General features: G+C 39.6%; 1 protein-coding gene across 1 annotated transcript in view; it reads right to left on the reverse strand.

Moving 5' to 3' along the window:
- Positions 1-6573: 6573 nt before the first annotated feature.
- The window catches only part of ABCA13 (ATP binding cassette subfamily A member 13), a gene marked incomplete at its 5' end in the record, with an annotated part of 301195 nt that continues 289671 nt past the window's right edge, over positions 6574-18097 (reverse strand). The window contains 3 exons of the mRNA XM_084621105.1: positions 6574-8020; positions 9346-9483; positions 11365-11470. Of these exons, the coding sequence (XP_084477231.1) occupies positions 7931-8020; positions 9346-9483; positions 11365-11470 (334 nt within the window). The 3' untranslated portion in view covers positions 6574-7930. The remainder of the gene's footprint in view (positions 8021-9345; positions 9484-11364; positions 11471-18097) is intronic.

Raw genomic sequence — 18097 nt, forward strand, 5'->3', positions numbered from 1 at the left:
ACTCACTCCTCCCACAACTAATACTCCTTATTCCACTTCTCTTCTTCCCTCTGCACAGTTCCTTTGCTCCTCCTTCTTGCCTGTCTCTGCCCCACCCCGCACACTGCATCTCTGGTTCCCCCCCTTCGTTCCATCTTGTTTCCTCCATTCCCCCACACCAAAAACATTGTTCCCTTTCTCAGCTGGCCCCTACATCAAGTCAGTCTCTAGCAGCTCTATCCGTTGCCTTATCTCCTTCCCCTCAGGCTTCTCCTAGCCCCAGTATCAATTTCTTCAGTAGCCCTGATTTGCTCATCCATAAAAATTCCACTTACCTGTCAGTGGGCCTGGAGAGCGAGAGAGATGGGGAGGGTTCTTAGCCTGATCTGAGCAGCAGGACAGCCGGCTGGGAAAGACTGTGGCTTGTTGGTGACTTTTGTTGGGTTGGGAGAAGATTCAGCAACCCTCTCCCTTGATGCACTAGAAGGAGGAAGTGAGACTCCACAGAAACTTCTTTTTTCTCCTATGTGAAAGGAGGGACAGAGTAATGAGGCAGATGGTCCTGGCTGCAACATACAGCAGCTACCACTGTGTCACTCTATCCTGCAACTCCTTTCCAAGCATAGCAGACCTACTAGACAGCCACTAGAAGCACTCCTAGAGAGTGTATTCAGTGTGCATCAATTGGGTCAGGGAGCGGAGCTCACATCCAGATGGTTTCACAGCAGCTCAATCCAGGCCTGCAGACTTCATCCATACCACACAGCAAGGAGCTCAAACCCTTCTGTAAATGGACCAGCAGTATCCAAGACTCAGTAGTTTTTCTCCCTGTCTCTTCAGTCTTTGCTGAGGTTGCCAACAAGGTTGCTGAATAATGTTATTTTTGGTGATTGGGTCACTTATCCACTTGGAGCAGGATTGAAACAGGACAATATGGTGCTGTCAGAGCTGGGCTTGAACCAGCAACCTGTAAATGCAAGTCTGTATCCCATATATGAAAACATATATTTGGTTTTATGGTTAAGACCTACTAGAAATCAGGGGATCTGGGTTTAATTCTGAGCTCTGCCACAAATTTTCTGTGGGACTTAGGGCATAGGACTTAATCACTCAGTGCCTCAGTTCCCCATCTGTAAAATTAGGATAATAATACTTCCTTTCTCCCATCTTTTGTCTGTTTTTGACATCTATTTATATTTATACTAAAGGTCTTTGGAGCAGGGATCATTTTGTGTCTGTACAGCATCTAAATTAATTGAATCTCAGTCTTAGGTGGGGCATAATGCATACAAATATATTTATATTTGGGAATGCTATGGAGTGGCCTCAGACGTAGGTTTCTCTGTATGTCCAAAAACATTTTGCAGTTATAGAAATGAGAAAAAAGTTTGAGATTTAACTGTCTCTGTGATTTCCGCTCAGGGCAGCATGGCCTAATGGCCAGAGTCAATAATGCAGCCCTTCTGTTCAGGTCAGTGTGGCGTAATGGCCTGAGTCAATAAAGTCGTACCCCTCCATGGGGTTGTGTGGCCTATTGGCCCGCTGGGGAAGTGGGGCGCCACTTGGGGATGTGTGGCACTCCGGGTAGTGGGACTCAGGCCCTCCTTCCTCCAAGCCCCAGCCCAGGGTCCCAGCAGTGTGGGGTTACTTGCCACTGAGTCAGCGGGGATCCTCCTGAAACATGCTGACTGTGTTCCTAGTTCACCCACCAGAGCATATTCTAAGTCCCTTGGGCTGCTTCCCACCTTGTGTACAGACACAAAATGATCCCTGCTCCAAAGACCTTTAGTATAAATATAAATAGCATTTGCATGCCTTGACTCTGGGGTCAGGTCCTGTAGCAGCTCCCTGGAGAGAGCCTGCAATCTGTGTCCTCTCCCTTCAGCAGCCAGCCCAGACTGAGCTGGGCTGCTTCCTTTTATACCTTGCCTCCTGGATGAGCATGCCCATCAGAGGCGAAGAGGCATGGCTTCCTCAGCCTGCAATGCACAGTTAACCCCTGCAGAACTAGGGCGGGGTAGGTGCACCCCATCACACTTTGGGTCAGGGTGCTGGGTTTCATTTAAGAACAGAAACAAATTTGCTTTGAGATAAAGCAATTATTAGAGTACTTCTGACCCAATGAAAATTAGCCCGCAAAAATCAATTTAATCTGTCACATCAGAATCTCAAAATAATGCCTTTTATTGTAAGATTTCCTACTGGTTTTTTTAACGCAAAATATTTTGGATAAGTGGAGATATGCTAGCCTGATGTGAATCTAAACTATTTTGTTTGACCTTTTCATACCCAGAATTCAAAATTATGATGGGGGAGGCAGGAAGGCATATCCACTGGTAAACCTACTCTGCACATCTATGCGTAATGCTGAAAGTCTCTGGGGTTATTTTATTATAATTTATACTACTACTAAGGAGCTGCTGATTGCAATTCCAAGGTTCAATTTGCAAATGGTGTTCCATTATAAGCCTTATTTGACAATCCTAACTCCTAAATTAGGGAACTTTTACCTGGAAGAGCTACTAGTCTGATTTCTTCTGTGATTAGCGTGTGCAGCAGAATTGGTTTTGATTATTTTCAGTAGCGTAGGATGGGTAGGATTTTTTTTTATAATGAGAGAGATCCACATTATTTTCTGACCATTCTTATCTGAACATAGATTTACTGCAGAAGTCTAAAAAAAAAATCATACACGTGTACACCATAGGACACTTGTGAATGTTGTCATTTAAAAAACCGATTTCAAGATTCTGTTACTATTTTCATGTTTCAAAAGTATGTAGTGATTTTACATTTGGAATGTCATTATGTAATACATGTGATGTCAGATGCATTTGGCCTGCTGACAGATTCAAATTCTGCAATGCTTTTACTTTACAAAGTGTATGTTTCTAATTCCATCTTTGAAAAAGATAAACTTGGGAATGTAAATGGATATAGTATTAACCTAAACTAATGGATAGGTCTCAGAAAGGAGGTTTTGTCAAATATATTCATCATGAAATGAATTTGATGACTAAAGATAATAAAACCTTTGATCCCAAATATCATATGACTAATGATATACAGGGTACACAGATTGTGTACGTCCAATAGGCTATACAGCCTTTTGGCTATAGGATGTATAGGCTGTACAAGGTGTGTACAATATTCATATTATATCATGTTTATCACTTTCAGATAAAACTTGAAACATCTTTTAACAGTATTCAAAATACAACATTATAAAATACTTTATAAACTAGAACATTGAATAAAAATGTTCTTGTTACTATTACGGTTAGTATGCGCTAAGAGGGGTTATACACATCTTTGAACAAACTCCACCATTAACAAGTGTGAAAATCAATCTGAGATTACAAAAACAGTTTTGATACCAACCTTAGCACACAGTTAACACAGAAAGACACTTAAACAGAAAAAAAGTCTGAATAATTAGAACCCATGGCAATCACAATAGTGGTCTTATAACAAAAGAGTCCATTTGAAGAGCAATACTTTTCTGCTGAGGAAACTAGTTCCAGGTTAAAAGGAAATAAATACCATTAGAGACAAAACTACCGTGTGTGAATATAACTCTTGTTGCCACATGATAAAACATACTGTTATGGATTGCATTAAACCTCACTGGGGGGAGGGCATAACTTCACCCTTAATTTAAGAAGCCATTAAACTCCTTCATGGAACCAAATAGCTGAAACAACATAGGCCTCAAACTGAAACATAGGCACCATGTGAGGCCGATGAGGAATTATCACTGTGAGTGAAGGGACTACACAAATTTTATTTTGACTGGGGAGGAGAGGAGAAAAGACAGCCACAAAGCACCAGACATAGAAGCACTGGAAGGATGACTCAGGGAAAAAAACTAAGAGAGGCCTTTTGGGTTAAGTGCTGTCTGAAAGAGGCTTGGAATTGTAAGCAAATACCCTATTTTGTGTTTGATTCCTCTTGTGTTCAAGGAAACAAAACTTTGTATATTCTTTGTACAAATAACTGGTTCTATCCTCAATTTCTCCTTCTAATGAAAACTGTAGGACCCCAAATTTTGGCTAAGTACTAGGGGCAAAAAAGGGTATCAATACATAACAGGACCTATTCATTCATGTCAGTACAAGTCACTAAACTTTGGAATGAATATCATATACACATGCCCTCAGTTATCCATATTTGTAATGTTGAAATGACATATAAGGAACTAGTCATGCTCTGAGTAAAGTTAAGGAAACACTATCATACTCTTCGATGGAAGTTGGGTTGGAAACCTAAAACGATAACCCTAGAACAGAGACAAAATTAGGGTTGTTTGGATGTTGGTTATCCAGAATTTCTCTGTATAGTGATCTAAATCCATGAACTGAGATTTGGGGTTGGTATCAGAATTGTCTATGTAGTCATATCTTGTGACTTCCATACTTCCTAGTGTTGAAGATTTTTTTAAGCATGCATTTATGGTGCATCTCTTGAATTGCATTAGCAAACTCAACTGTACCTTAACATTTTTTTATTTTATTTTCCTGAGATTGGAAGAAGTCCACATCAATGTAATCCCATGTGATCTCACCTGCCATTCTTCCCTGGCAGGAGGATCCTGTTCATTTCCTGCTGGCTCCCTTATATTCTGCTGAACTCCTACTCTTTAATCCTCATGGTATTTCTTTTAACCATAGCTGGCACAGCAGATTGGCAAATGGGATGGAAAAGGTAGGCAGTGTGTTGTTCTCTAGCTGGAATAAATTAGATGTATATACAGATCTTGCCTATTGGTTTTACCTTTCTTACAGCTGAAACCCATGTTTCTCCATCTATTAACAATCATGGAAAACCAGGCGTATGCATTTACTAATTTGATCTGCCTGAGTGCATCACCATCCTTCTTTAAAGTCCCCTGGCTACTTTAACGCACCTTCTTTTCATGGGCATCACATTTATGGGTACAAGAGGGGCCAGAATTCGGCCGAATGTGTATTTCAGTTTGGCAGTAAGTACAATTGCACTGATGAAACAATCTTTGCTATGATGCTAAACAACAACAAAAAGGAAGAGAGACTTCTGATGTCTTTTCAGATGACCAAATCATTACTCAGCACAAAGAAGTTTCATTAAAGCACACAATGGGAAGGCCCATGCTGAAAGAACTGGAATCTTGCTTTCTCTGCCGGATTAAGAAAGGTGTGATTTCCATTTCAAATTTGCTGCCACGATCATGACACTTGCAGCAACAGTTTTGTTTGTGATGTCACCATCTAGTGTGTAACTCTGAAAGAATGTTGTCTTCCAGAACTCCTCCTGTCTGACCTCAGCTCTCATTCAATCAAAGCAAGATATTTTCATTTGTGGCTCTGATCTGATGCCTTTTTTAAAACAAAACAAAAACACATTTGCAAGCTGCTGACATTAAAAGATGTAAATACCATTCCATCTTTCCCATTTCTAGAGATGAATCAAGAAAGCAGTTATTCTAACCTGATTAGGTTTAGGCTGGGTTCAACGTTCAGGTTCAAGCCCATTCTGGTCAGATTCAACTACACCAAAAAGTGTCACAAACCATTCAGAGGAGACATGGCCTTTAATGGTACAAATCTTACAAATCACCAGAGCAGATGACTGCAACAAGGCTCCCACCATTTTAACTGGAAATGTCATAAGATTTTGTTATTTTCAGATTTCCACTAACTATGGTCACATGTGAACCAGATCTGGGAAATAGGTCCCTTTTGTTCTGGACTGAAAACCATATGGGAGGTTAAGATCCAAAGTAATTAAAATCCTAAATTCATGGGGGGTTCTGATTTGGGCTTTTCTCTACCAATTTCATTCTAGAAAGTGTGAAAGTAAAATTAGATCCAACCAGTACAGAAGTAAGTGGAAGCCTTTTCTTTTTACTTCAACGGGCATGGGAATAGGCTTTTAAACAGATAGATGTGAAACTCATCTTCCCTATTTCAACTTTAGCATTTCAGCCATTCCTTTGTTTTAAATTCTGAGTTCAGTTCTCATTTCATCCTGCAAAGCAAGAGGCACACAGTCTGACACAGAGAAATCGGTCATGGAAATACCTACCAGAAATCTCATAAGAGAAGGTGTATTTTTTCTTTAAAATCCTCTGTTGTCTTGGATTCAAAATCCAAAGGTGATAACATGCATACCATTTCTGTGTGATTCAGAAATTCAGTGACTCTGTCAACATTAACATATGAATTGACCTTTTCTTGGAACAGATTTTTTTTTCTTTAATTAAAAAAAAAAAAATTCTTCAAAGACTAGACTTTGCAAACTTCCAGAGTGCAGCATTTCAAAGACTGGGAAAATGTCCTCTGAGACAGAACCCAGTACACTGGAACTCAATTAGATTTTGACCTTCTTCAACCATAAAGGATTGGGAGAGAAACATTGTTTGCTACTTGCTTCAATTAAATTGGGTCCCGAGAGAGAGACAGATGAAGAGATTCAAAGAAGAGAAATTTAGTTAACAGAATTGCATTCAAACATCAGTCTGAAATAAATCTTATTTACTTTATTCACCCACTACATTAATACAATATTCCACACTTTACTCAGAAAACTGACATTTAATTAAGTTTTCAGGATTTAACATTTTGAAAAGAGCAAGAATAATTTTTCAAAGTGGGAACCCTGAGTTCTAAATTCGTTCACAAGCATCATGGTCCAAAAATACACCTGCCAATGTGAGAATCAAAAACCCTTTTGGGTCAGCTTGAAAAGCCTAAGGCACAAGCATAACACTTTAATGCCATGCTGTAGCAGGATGTCATTTTAAAGCAGGGACACAGGAACACAGATAGCCTCTGATTAGATCCTTTTATCTCAAAGTGTACAATTTGATTTTCACATCAATTATACCACAGAAATACCACAGTGTTCCAAAATTTCAACTATCAGATAATAGAGCCCAAATGAAAGCGATATCTACTTCTGGGCACAGGGTTCCCAGAGAGCTTGTTTATAAAAAAAGAGCTAAGAGCTTCTCCTCTTCCCCCCACTCCAAGAAGTTCTGATCTTTCTCTAGCCACAGAATATGAGGATGGATGAAAGAGGCTGAGGTTTTGTTCATTAAATGTTAATTTCTGTCTCAGATTTACAGGCTGGTGACCCTATTGAAGGCTATGGCACAGCCCTGTCTGAAGAATCTGAAATAGACTGAAAAGGTTATTGATCAATGCCTGTACACTTATCTCATCTACTTCCAGTATGTCCTGGGCTACAAACCCAGTTTGACCTTCTCTTAGAACGTTAAAAAGTAACATAAAAAAGCTAACAAAATAGATTATTAATGATGCTCTAGAATCCCTAAAGAAATAACCTACAGGTGTTAGGGAGAACTCCTTGTCAAGTGTGATTCATGAAACCTTGTTAAATGTACTTAATATAACCGACTAATACTCCCTGTGACAAAAAGCCCTTATGGAATATAGTGCTTCTTTTATACAATAAAAAAGGCTAATTTAGCTTGTCATAACACAGAACTGAATTATTGCAGAAGTCAAAGTGCTCTCATTTGAGTTATTAAATACAAATATTATATGATAGCATGGCTGTTCCTGATATCCATTGGGTTGGCTTCCCTTCTCATGTAGTAATTATGGATATTTAATGTGACTGTGATCAAATGAACAGAGGGCTACCTCCCCACCCCCTCCAGCAAAAAAATTCTGAAATGTCACTCTTTATACGATCAGCCCTTTTACTGTGTTACAGATTTCCATTAATTAGGCCAACTGTTTTATTACAAAATTCCAGTTCAGTAAAGGAGTGTACTTTTTTTTTGGCCGTGTGTCTGTATAATAACCACCCTTTCTACTAAGAACTGGTAGCTCTGTTTTTTGGTCTATAAATTGCAAATTTTGCCTTCCCTTTCAGTTTGGCAGTAACCAGGTGAAAAGTTGTATTGACTGTAAAATATTTTGCTGGATGGTGAACTGCACTGAGCCTAGACTGGCAGATGGTGATGATGATTGGTGGAAGATTCTTGTGCAGAATAAGACGTTTCCTGCTGCTGAGTAGCAAAATGAATAAATACCTGCAAGATACAACAGAGGAGGGCTTATGGGATAGCAATACATGAGCTAGAACTTTGTCTCCTTTTGTGACTTTTTCAGGCCACTTTTATTAAGATGCTTTCTAAAGCAAATCAGTAAAGTCTGTGTTCAAAACTGATGAAATCCCTTCAGGAGTTACATTTGATCTAGAGCAGTTTGCAAACAAATTGCTCCTCACCTCTACATCTTCAAGTCAAATAAAAATAATGATAAAATAAGTTCAAATTTTATATGGTTATCCACATTCCTTGGGAACACTGGATTTTGCTTGTATTGAATAAACAAATCAATACTTTTTAAAAAAAATTAGGGAGGGGCCTGATCCTGCTTCCACCCACTTGAATGGTAAAACTCCCATTGACTTCAGTGGTGCAGGATCTACGCCCAGATATTTAAAGCTAAAATTTATGTTGAGTAACCTTCTGAATGCTGTGGATTGATGTGGCCAAACATCCATTTGAATTCCAAATGCCCGTTGTATTCAGTTGGGTCCCCTGCTCATTTCCTTTTCACCTACATTCATGTGAAAGGGTTTTTTGATCACTCGGATATTTGAGGGATGACAGTTCTTCATTCCCATAACAATATTCACATGGAAGCAAAGGAATTCATTCAAGAGGAAGTATATTTGTTATCCTGTTTAAAACTTTCACTTATTCAGGCAGGGTGCAAAAACAGTACACTCACCATAATCACTCACCATAAATAATGAAGAGTAAACAAGCTTGAGTGAACAGTCAAGGAACAACCCATAGGCTATTTGTTTGGATAAATTGCTCACTGAATAATTAAAGCAGCAGGAGCTGATAGATTCATACAAATCAAAGTCTGTTCATGAATGATTTGCACTTGGAAAAAAGAGCTAATCTCACAGCAAATATTATACATAATTAATGTTCTGACTAGCTCAGCTTCTCAGCGTTTTCAGAAGATACGTGAGAAGTTATATCCCTAGATGCCACAGGCACTCAGGAATGTCAGGATCATCACTATATTATACATGATGTAAACCCAGGATTTCATAGGCATCAGCAGGGAACCCTTCTATCTGTGTGTTTCTAATGTGCCTGTTGCAGTGGTACATAGGTTGCAAATGCAAGTAAACTGCATGACATTTGCTTCAAAAGGAAAGATCCCAACCACTTGCACTAAGGAAGAAAAGCCTTTAGTTATAAGGTTATCGTGGGTTATGAATCGCACTAGGACAGCTCTAGATAAACTATATACTGCAATATTCTACTGCGTACTTAATTAAAGTGGCACAGCATATTCAGAAAAAGAGAGGCAACACAGAGGAGGAACATACCTGCTCTAAAGTGGTTTCATTAATGGAATAATGTTTGATTTGCAGTAGAACTTTGTGGTTCTCTAAAACTTTGAAGAGCTCTGCTAAGCAGCCGCATCCGTACGGTACACGATACTCCTGGAGATTAAGGTGCTGTTCCTTCAAACAAACATAAATAAATGCTAGTGAATATTCTGATAGAGTTATATTTATTTTCAACTGACCCGGTTTCAATATGAGCCTCAGCTGAAAAATAGGATTCTGTAAGAATCCACTAGATCTTGATTGTAACATTGTAAAAGGCACAACGTGGTGTGGTTCAGAAAAGATCTTTCAGTTTCCACAAAGCTATCACAATGGACCTGAAAGACAGCGAGCTGTTTGCAGCTGCGGGGATGTATTTTTCTTATAAATTTTAAGGTTAGAGAGGGCTTCAAACCAAACCCATTGATTCAGACACTTTGGGGAATGGGAAACATTTCAGAAGCCACATTGAAATCAGCATGTCACAGCCGGTATCTACAATGGCCAAACCAAAACCTTAAATCAGAACCCTATCCCGACACTCAGGGTGCTAGAAACCGATATGCAGACCAAAATTCTACAGCTTGGGACCATCTACTTTTATAGGATACATTTTCAGAGACAGAGTTCTAAATTACACCTATAAAGGATCAATTTTGCATGTGAAAATATATGTTTTAATCTACTGAGTTTGATATTTATGCCTGAACACACATTTTGGGGATGTGACAGATGGCTGTGGTATATTTGAAAGTGTTACCCTTTTATGATGTGTTCATATCATACAATATATGCAAATCCAGGACACTTATGGATACAGTGAGCAACACACCAATTGACTTTTCCTCTGTGACCTTGGAAAACAGAGGTGCTTCAGAGCACAGGACTATAGCCATTTTACTGCAGACATTGGCAAGATTAGAGAAAGTAGAATAAAGTTTACTTTTATTAACTAGTGGGTACCACATCTATTTTATATAAACACACACAAACCAACTAATCCTGGGTTACCATTAGAGTTTATTATGAACACAGCTAAGAGCAAAAATGTGTGATTTCTACATCAGTAATATTATTTAACCAAATAGCCAAGTGCCTGTGAAAATGAAAATCTCACTACATCTATGGGCTTGTACACCTCATTAGATTAAGACATCACACCTGTTTATCTGAACGGATGGACTGAAGAAAAGAAAGAAAAATGAAAGGAGGAGTTCAAATGTCTTGAGAGAAAATGTCTAAAATATTATATAACTGGATCTCTTGGTTGGGATGCCCATTTCCTTGCATTAGTTCAGCCTCAGAAGAATTCCCCTATTTTAATTCCGAGCCCCCTATTTTAAATCAGGCAACCTGCTGGGAAAGGAGAACAAAGTTGTAGCACAACTTTCAGTCAACTATTAAATATATATTTGAGAGCTTTTCTGGTGATGACATGTATACATAGTAATTGCCATTCAACAATCAAGAGTTATCACACGATACCTGAAACACTACGTCATATCCTTATGCTTAAAATAGAAGGCATCGGAGGCATTTTAGATGTCACTGTGTGGTAGCTGTGGGTAAATGTTGACTTCCTAATGCAATAAGATCACCTGACTTCCATTTTCTAGGTACTGGATTGACTGGGTGAGGACAAACTAAAATATGGTGTTGCTGATGTATTAACTCCAAAATTACTTCCATTCACTTCAGTGGACATAGGATCAGGCCCTGTGTGCATGTCCTGGAAATTCTGACTCTGTAAATACCAAATATAAGAAAAGGGAAGTGCAGCTCATGAACCAATCACATTTGCTTATGCTGCCGAAATGGCCCTACTCTGCATCTGAGGTTAATCTGCACCATACTGTGGGTGACAATTTAACAGTTACGCACATATCAATTAAAACGAGTAGCCATATTGATCAGGAAAGAATGAGAAACCAGCTAGTTTATTCAACTTTACTTTTCGTTAATGGTCTCAAGAACCTATCCTTGGCAACTGCTATAAACAGAGAATTTCAGGCGTACCTTAAACTGTGTTCCTGGAAAATGTAGCTGCAGATAGTCCAAAATAGCACCGTGGTTACTTGTTTCTTTGTTAAGCCAAACCTTGACTGAATAGCCATCTCCAAATCTGAAAGCATTGAGCAGAGACAGAGATGTACATGTTCTTTTCCATAAAGATGAAAAGAATGCTCAGCTAAATTGATTGTCATACAATGTTATCAAGTAACAACATGGATGCCTATTGTATTACCACCACTGGGATTTTAATATTATATCATCAACACACACTGATAACCACAAGGAAGAGACAATGTCACTGATACTCATAGTGCCACAAAACTGTTATTTGTAAAAGGAGGACATGTCTTAATGACTACACAGCTTTGAACAGTCAGTAGAGGATAGCATTTGTTGCCAGAACCAAATACAGAAAAGGAAGAGTAGGAGGTGTATTTTTCCTAATGGGAGAGAGAAAGTATTAAACTGTAGGTGATCACAATACATTGCATTTAGTGAGACCTTGCCATGGAGGAGCTCAAATGTTTTACAAACATGGGTATTATCTGTATTTTACAGAAGTAGAAAGTAAGGCATAGAGTTGTTAAGTGCTTTGTCAATGTTCATACTACAAATCAGCAACATTTAGGAACACAACCCAAGTCTCCTGATTCCTAGTTTCCTACTTTAACTACTTGTTAACACTATTAAATCTCATGGAATAATGTAGATAATTTATTTTCCTCTCTCTGGACACATTACATAATATGTAGGTAAGTCAAGTTTTGAAAACCTAACTAAAGCATTATTTTATTAAATATATTCTTTCTAGCATATAGTGCAGATGGTTAATATGTACCAGGTGAAGACCTAGCCAATTATTTCAAAAGTTTAAATCCATAGAGCAAAGTATTATTTTCATGTATCTTATTAGACTGAAGAATCTTATTGTGGGAATGGTTGGTACAAAGGCTACGTAGCAAAGCTGTGTTGCAGCACCCTAAAATATGAGTGTGATGACTTGTTTAAAAAGATATAGACAGCACCCCAACACTGCATGTGTTTTGTTTTATTTTTCCGATTGCATTTGGACCCAAACATTTAAATGGCATCGGAAAAGGAAACATGCCATTATTTAGCTTTGTTCAAATGCGACACTACCCAATCTGTGCTGTTGATTTCCAAACATTCTTTGACTAGCACGAAGTAACATGTGAACAACATGATCACAGGAGAAGGATGCAGAATGCTGTGGAATCCAGAGCAGTGGCTGGCTGGTTTCAATGATTTACAAACACATAATAGACTGGTAATTAAATCTTTTATATGCATATCATCATCCCTGCAGAAATGACAAACAAAATGCAACAAAGATGGATAGTGTTAACAAGGGTATTCAATGTAGATGGAAGCCAAGCGAAGGTAACCTTTTACGAGAGAGCATTGATTCTGATCAGTCTTCTGGTGCCTGTAACAGAGGTCCTGTGGAATTACAGTCAGAAAAATGCTGTTTTATGGAGATGTTCAGCTGTCTCATAAAATGAAAATGTTGCATGCAGTGACGTTTCCAATGAAAATAAATAAAAATTCTGATTAGCACGGACAGAAATCTCTGTGGCTTAATGTAATTCTTAATCCTGAATGGCATGAATACCAACATGGGTACAAATAAAAAGCTTTCAAAAATGGGAAATGTTTCTGGCTAGTCAAAATATGCATCTCCTATACCTTGAATTCTGCAGAAGTTTCTGTACAGGGTACTGTGATCATCTACAACATCTCCCCCCCTTTCTGTAATCAGCCAGCAAATTGCTCTCTGTAGTCAACTGAGGCAATGGAAATTGAACTGACCATTTTTTCCTCTAAATGTTTTCCTCTCTGACCCAACTGATACAATTAATGCAGAAACCCAAAGTGGAATTACACAGACCACCACATTCTGGTTTGATTAGCAGTGCTAGGAGCAAACCTTAAATACCAAAAAGTTCAAGACTGGAGGAGGAAAACAATCATTAAAGAGGCATCAGTTGAACCAGCGCACCTGTTCAGCAGCCATCTGTTGCCCTATCTTCGGCACTGCTCAGCAAAGGCGTTTTCCATTGCTATAAGCATGCACCATCACATCAATTTAATGCTGCCTTCATTTGTTTTTAATCTCGCTCTTTTCCAACCAGGCTATTTGTTCAATTTGGACTCTGACCAAACCCAAAGGAACTGCTCATGGAAGTAAAGTTACTCATTGAGTGTCTACATGATTGGACCATTATTTTGTAAATACCAACTATATTATCGAGCTGGTTCCCAGCCCTGCTCTGTTCCCTTTGTGCCACACAGGCAGTGTAAAGTGAATGGAGGCTGTCTCCTCTAACCAGGGATTCTCCAGGGGATACAAAGCCATTAATGCTATCTCTTATGCCACCTTCTCAAAAGCCCAGTGCAGGGGCTTGGAGGGAGTGGAAGAGAAGTGGCTGGATGCCAACATCTTCCTGCTACACTCAGTTGGCAGATGTACTAGCTGAGTGTGGTCACCAATTTACAGAAGTATGTGGGTGCTCCTGTAACCTGCACCAAGAATTGGCAGAGTATTAGACAGCTACAGCAAGGAGCTCCCTGAATTCCTACACCACCCTTCCCACCAAGTTTGCTAAATGTAATTTCAGTGAAGCAGCATATCTGGGCCTGTATCTTAATTCCTGATGACTAGCCCGAGCTGCTAATCATCTAGATATATCTCACTATTCAAAACACACATTTCCTTGATGTTGTTCTTTCTAGTTCTGTTGTCTCCGCCCGGAAATATGCATCATTAAATTAGCACTGTCTGAAAATTTGCTTGTGAAAAAATAATGTGCACACTTTATCATTTAGTATAAAACTAGCTTGACTGATCTCTTCTATTGCTTCATATAATATCAACAGATTACTCAAAGAATGACATTATATCAGACAATAAAATCAAAGCATTATTAGAATTTAATGTCTGGAAGAGAGACCATAAGCCATATCCTTCAGAACATCAGCCATACTTCAAGAATAAGAAACAACACACTACTGCAATGCTTAACTCTTTACTTTACTTCACATTCCTTTCCATACATCGGATGCAATTTTTTCTTCCCTTAAATGAATAGTCATCATGGGTGCAAGTTGCCTGACTTCAATTAGCACTACTCACATCAACAAAGGATCAGGCCCTCTCTTGGGAGGCCCTCTGTGTGACTCTTCACACAATGCACAGTAAACCTGTAGAACTCATTGCCAGGGGATGTTGAAGGCAAAAAGTATAACTGGGTTCAAAAAAGATAATTTCATGGAGGAAAGGTCCATCCCTGGCTATTAGCCAGGGTGCTCAGGGACACAACCTCATACTTAATGTTCTTAAACCTCTGACTTCTGGAAGCTGCAACTGGATGACAGAGGTGGATCACTGAATAATTGCTCTGTTCTGTTCATTTCCTCTGTCATAAATATAAAGGGAAGGATAAACACTTTTAAATCCCTCCCGGCCAGAGGAAAAACCCTTTCACCTGTAAAGGGTTAAGAAGCTAAGATAACCTCACTGGCACCTGACCAAAATGACCAATGAGGAAACAAGATACTTTCAAAGCTGGAGGTGGGGGGGCGGGGGGAAACAAAGGGTTCTCTCTGTGTGTTGCTTTTGCCAGGAATGCAGGTCAGAACTCCTGTAAAGGGTTAATAAGCAATCTAGTTAGAGATGCGTTAGATTCTGTTTTGTTTAAATGGCTGAAAAAATAAGTTGTGCTGAATGGAATGTATATTCCTGGTTTTGTGTCTTTTTGTAACTTAATGTTTAGCCTAGAGGGATTCTCTATGTTTTGAATCTGATTACCCTGTAAGGTATTTACCATCCTGATTTTACAGAGATGATTCTTTTACTTTTTCTTTAATTAAAATTCTTCTTTTAAGAAGCTGATTGCCCCTAAAATCCCCCCAAGCCCTACAGCCCCTTTCCTGGGAAAGGCTTGATAAAAATCCTCACCAATTTGCATAGGTGAACAAACCCTTGGATCTTAAGAACAATGAAAAAGCAAAGACATTTCCAAGCAGGCTCTTTCCCTGTTATATTTGTTAGACGCTTGGTGGTGTCAGCAATAAGGCCCAGGGACAAAAGGTAAAATAGTTGGTACTTGGGGAAGTTTTAATCTAAGCTGATAAAAATAAGCTTAGCGGGTTTTTCATGCAGGTCCCCACATCTGTACCCTAGAGTTCAGAGTGGGGAGGAACCTTGACACCCTCTGAGGCATCTGGCATTGGCCACTGCTAGATAACAGGATACTGGGCTAGATGGATCATTGATTTGGCCCAGCATGACTGTTTTACGTAATAAAATTTACAAACAAATACAAATGTATTTGAAAAGAGAAAAAAATTGAGATAAATGTATCTATTAAAAATTAAAACTGAACTGATGAAACTTTCACTTTCTTAAAAAAAAGCTTAATAACAAATTCAAAACTGGTACCAACTTCTATATGCCATTTCCTTATATGGTTATTCGAAGTGGAACAACCTCAGTGTTGCTGAACAAATACAAAGTCATAAGTAGATTTTATAGCAATTTTTAATATATAAAATCTCCTTCCCATAAGCTATTCATCAGTTATTTCTTTTTGTAATTATCTGTTTTCTTAAGTAACAACAGGAATGTAAAAACAGACAGATTGACACATAATACACAGGTATGGGCCATATATAGTGTATTGGACATATAGTTCATAAGACATGTCCATGTATACACACTCAGAACCTAGATTTTTCAAAACCTAGTCTCACAAGTCCATATTTAGGTCGCTAAATAGGTGGCATGTTTTTTTTTAAATGCTTTGCTCCCAGCAACTCCCACCACAGTCAACATGAGATGACTTATGGGTTTAAGATCCTAAATGTAGGCACCTATTTTTAAAATTTTGATTATTTTATATACAGTATACTCCTAATTATCTAAATAGCAGGGTGGGCATGGATCTTATTCCGATAATTGAGATTTCAGATAATCAAGATGGCAGAAGCTATTCAGTAGAGGGATGGCCTCCCCTGAGCCTGGGGGCTCGTCCCCCTCCTCTTCCTCCTCCTTGCAGTCCTGGCTGGGAGTTTCTGCTCTGCCCATGCTCACTCACTCCCATCAATCCCTGCAGGCGCAAGGTGTGGGGCACAGTAGAGACTCCAGACCAAGACTCTGAATGGAGGATAAGGAAGGGTTTTGGATAATAGGGTTTTGGATAAAGGGGAGCATACTGTATATCAAAATCTTGATAACGGTATTCACATACACATGTATACATACAGTTTGTGTGTGTGTACCTATGTACACCCACACCCATCCCCTGGGCTTGATTCACCACGGTGATACTCTGGTCTTCCACTGGTGGAGTGATGAAGTGGTGGTTCAGACCCTATATATTACAGACCAGGCTACTAGCACAACCTGCTGAGGTTGCCTGATCGTGCTCATTATAAGATCTTGTTTTCAGTTGCTTGTAACTTTGCCAACCTTTAACCATTTGGGCTGAAATTTTTCATGCTTTGTGCTGGCCTCAGACTGAATTTGTTTTGGGGAAATTTCAGCTAAAATGGTTTTGGCCAATGTCAAGAATAAGGCTAGATTAAAATATGTTGTTTTACTCAGGTTGAGAGAGTCCGGCAAATTTTTATAGAAAAGTTGGAAAAGTTGTAGTGGCCCAGATTTGGAGCAGGGACTTGAAATTTGTCAGGGTGTACTTTGTGTCTAGGTGTACTTTTTGCTCTCCCCATGAAGATCCACCTAATTTGGCCAAGTTATAAGCCTGTGAAAAACCGCAGTGTGCACATACTCAGTAGAAACTTAGATTTTAGCCATTAAATACCCCAAAGAGTGAGTGTGTTGGACATGTTCCAGCCCTGGGCTGAGCAGAATGTTCCCTGCGATTACAGATTTGGGCTGCCACCAGCTACGCAGGTCTAGTCACCTGAGCAGAAAGTCTCACTCCTATGGCCTCGTAGTGTGGAGAAGGAAGCTGCCTGATTGGAATGCAGAAGGGACAAGAGCCAGATGTGTGTTGGGGGAGGGTCACAGGGGGAGTAGATTATGAGACGGAACTTGTAGGGGTGGAGACAGGACTGGAGGATGGCAGAGGGAAATTGGGAGTGGCTGAGGAAGGAGGTTGGATTGGGACCTGGAAAGAAAAACAGGTGGAGGGATGATTGCAAGCCAGTAGGTCAGGGAAGACTGTGTTTAGATGAGGAAACAGGGGAAGACTGGGATTGTCTGGAGGAAAAGACTGGATCTGAGACCTAGTGGGGCAGCGGACTGAAGTGAGGGAAACAGATATGAAGAGGAGCCACAATGAGGGGGGAGTACTGGTAATTTTGGCAGAGAGGCTGGAAGAAGGAGCTAGGCAAGAGAAGCACAAATTTGATAAAGAGCTTCTGGAAGCCAGAAGGAATGGGAATATCGGCTGGGAGACATAACTGAGGGTAGAATGAGATTGATCAGATGAGAAGAGGGGACTATGATTGTTTCAGTAAGGGTTGTCTGGAGGGATTAGATTAGGACTTGCTGGGCAAGAAGCCCGGGACTAAGAAGAGAAGCCTGAGGAGTGGAGTTTGGAACTGGAGAGGCAAGGAGAATGGGACTGAGATGAGGAGTCAGGGGCAGGGAAGAGCTAGGACTGGGACAGGGACAGATTGTATCAGATGGGACAGAAGAGGTCATGGTTGGGGAGAATGAACACAAGAGTCTGTGCCCACTAGAGCACAC

The sequence above is a fragment of the Lepidochelys olivacea genome (genome assembly GCF_965140295.1).
Source record: "Lepidochelys olivacea isolate rLepOli2 genome assembly, chromosome: 2".
Lineage (NCBI taxonomy): Eukaryota > Metazoa > Chordata > Testudines > Cheloniidae > Lepidochelys > Lepidochelys olivacea.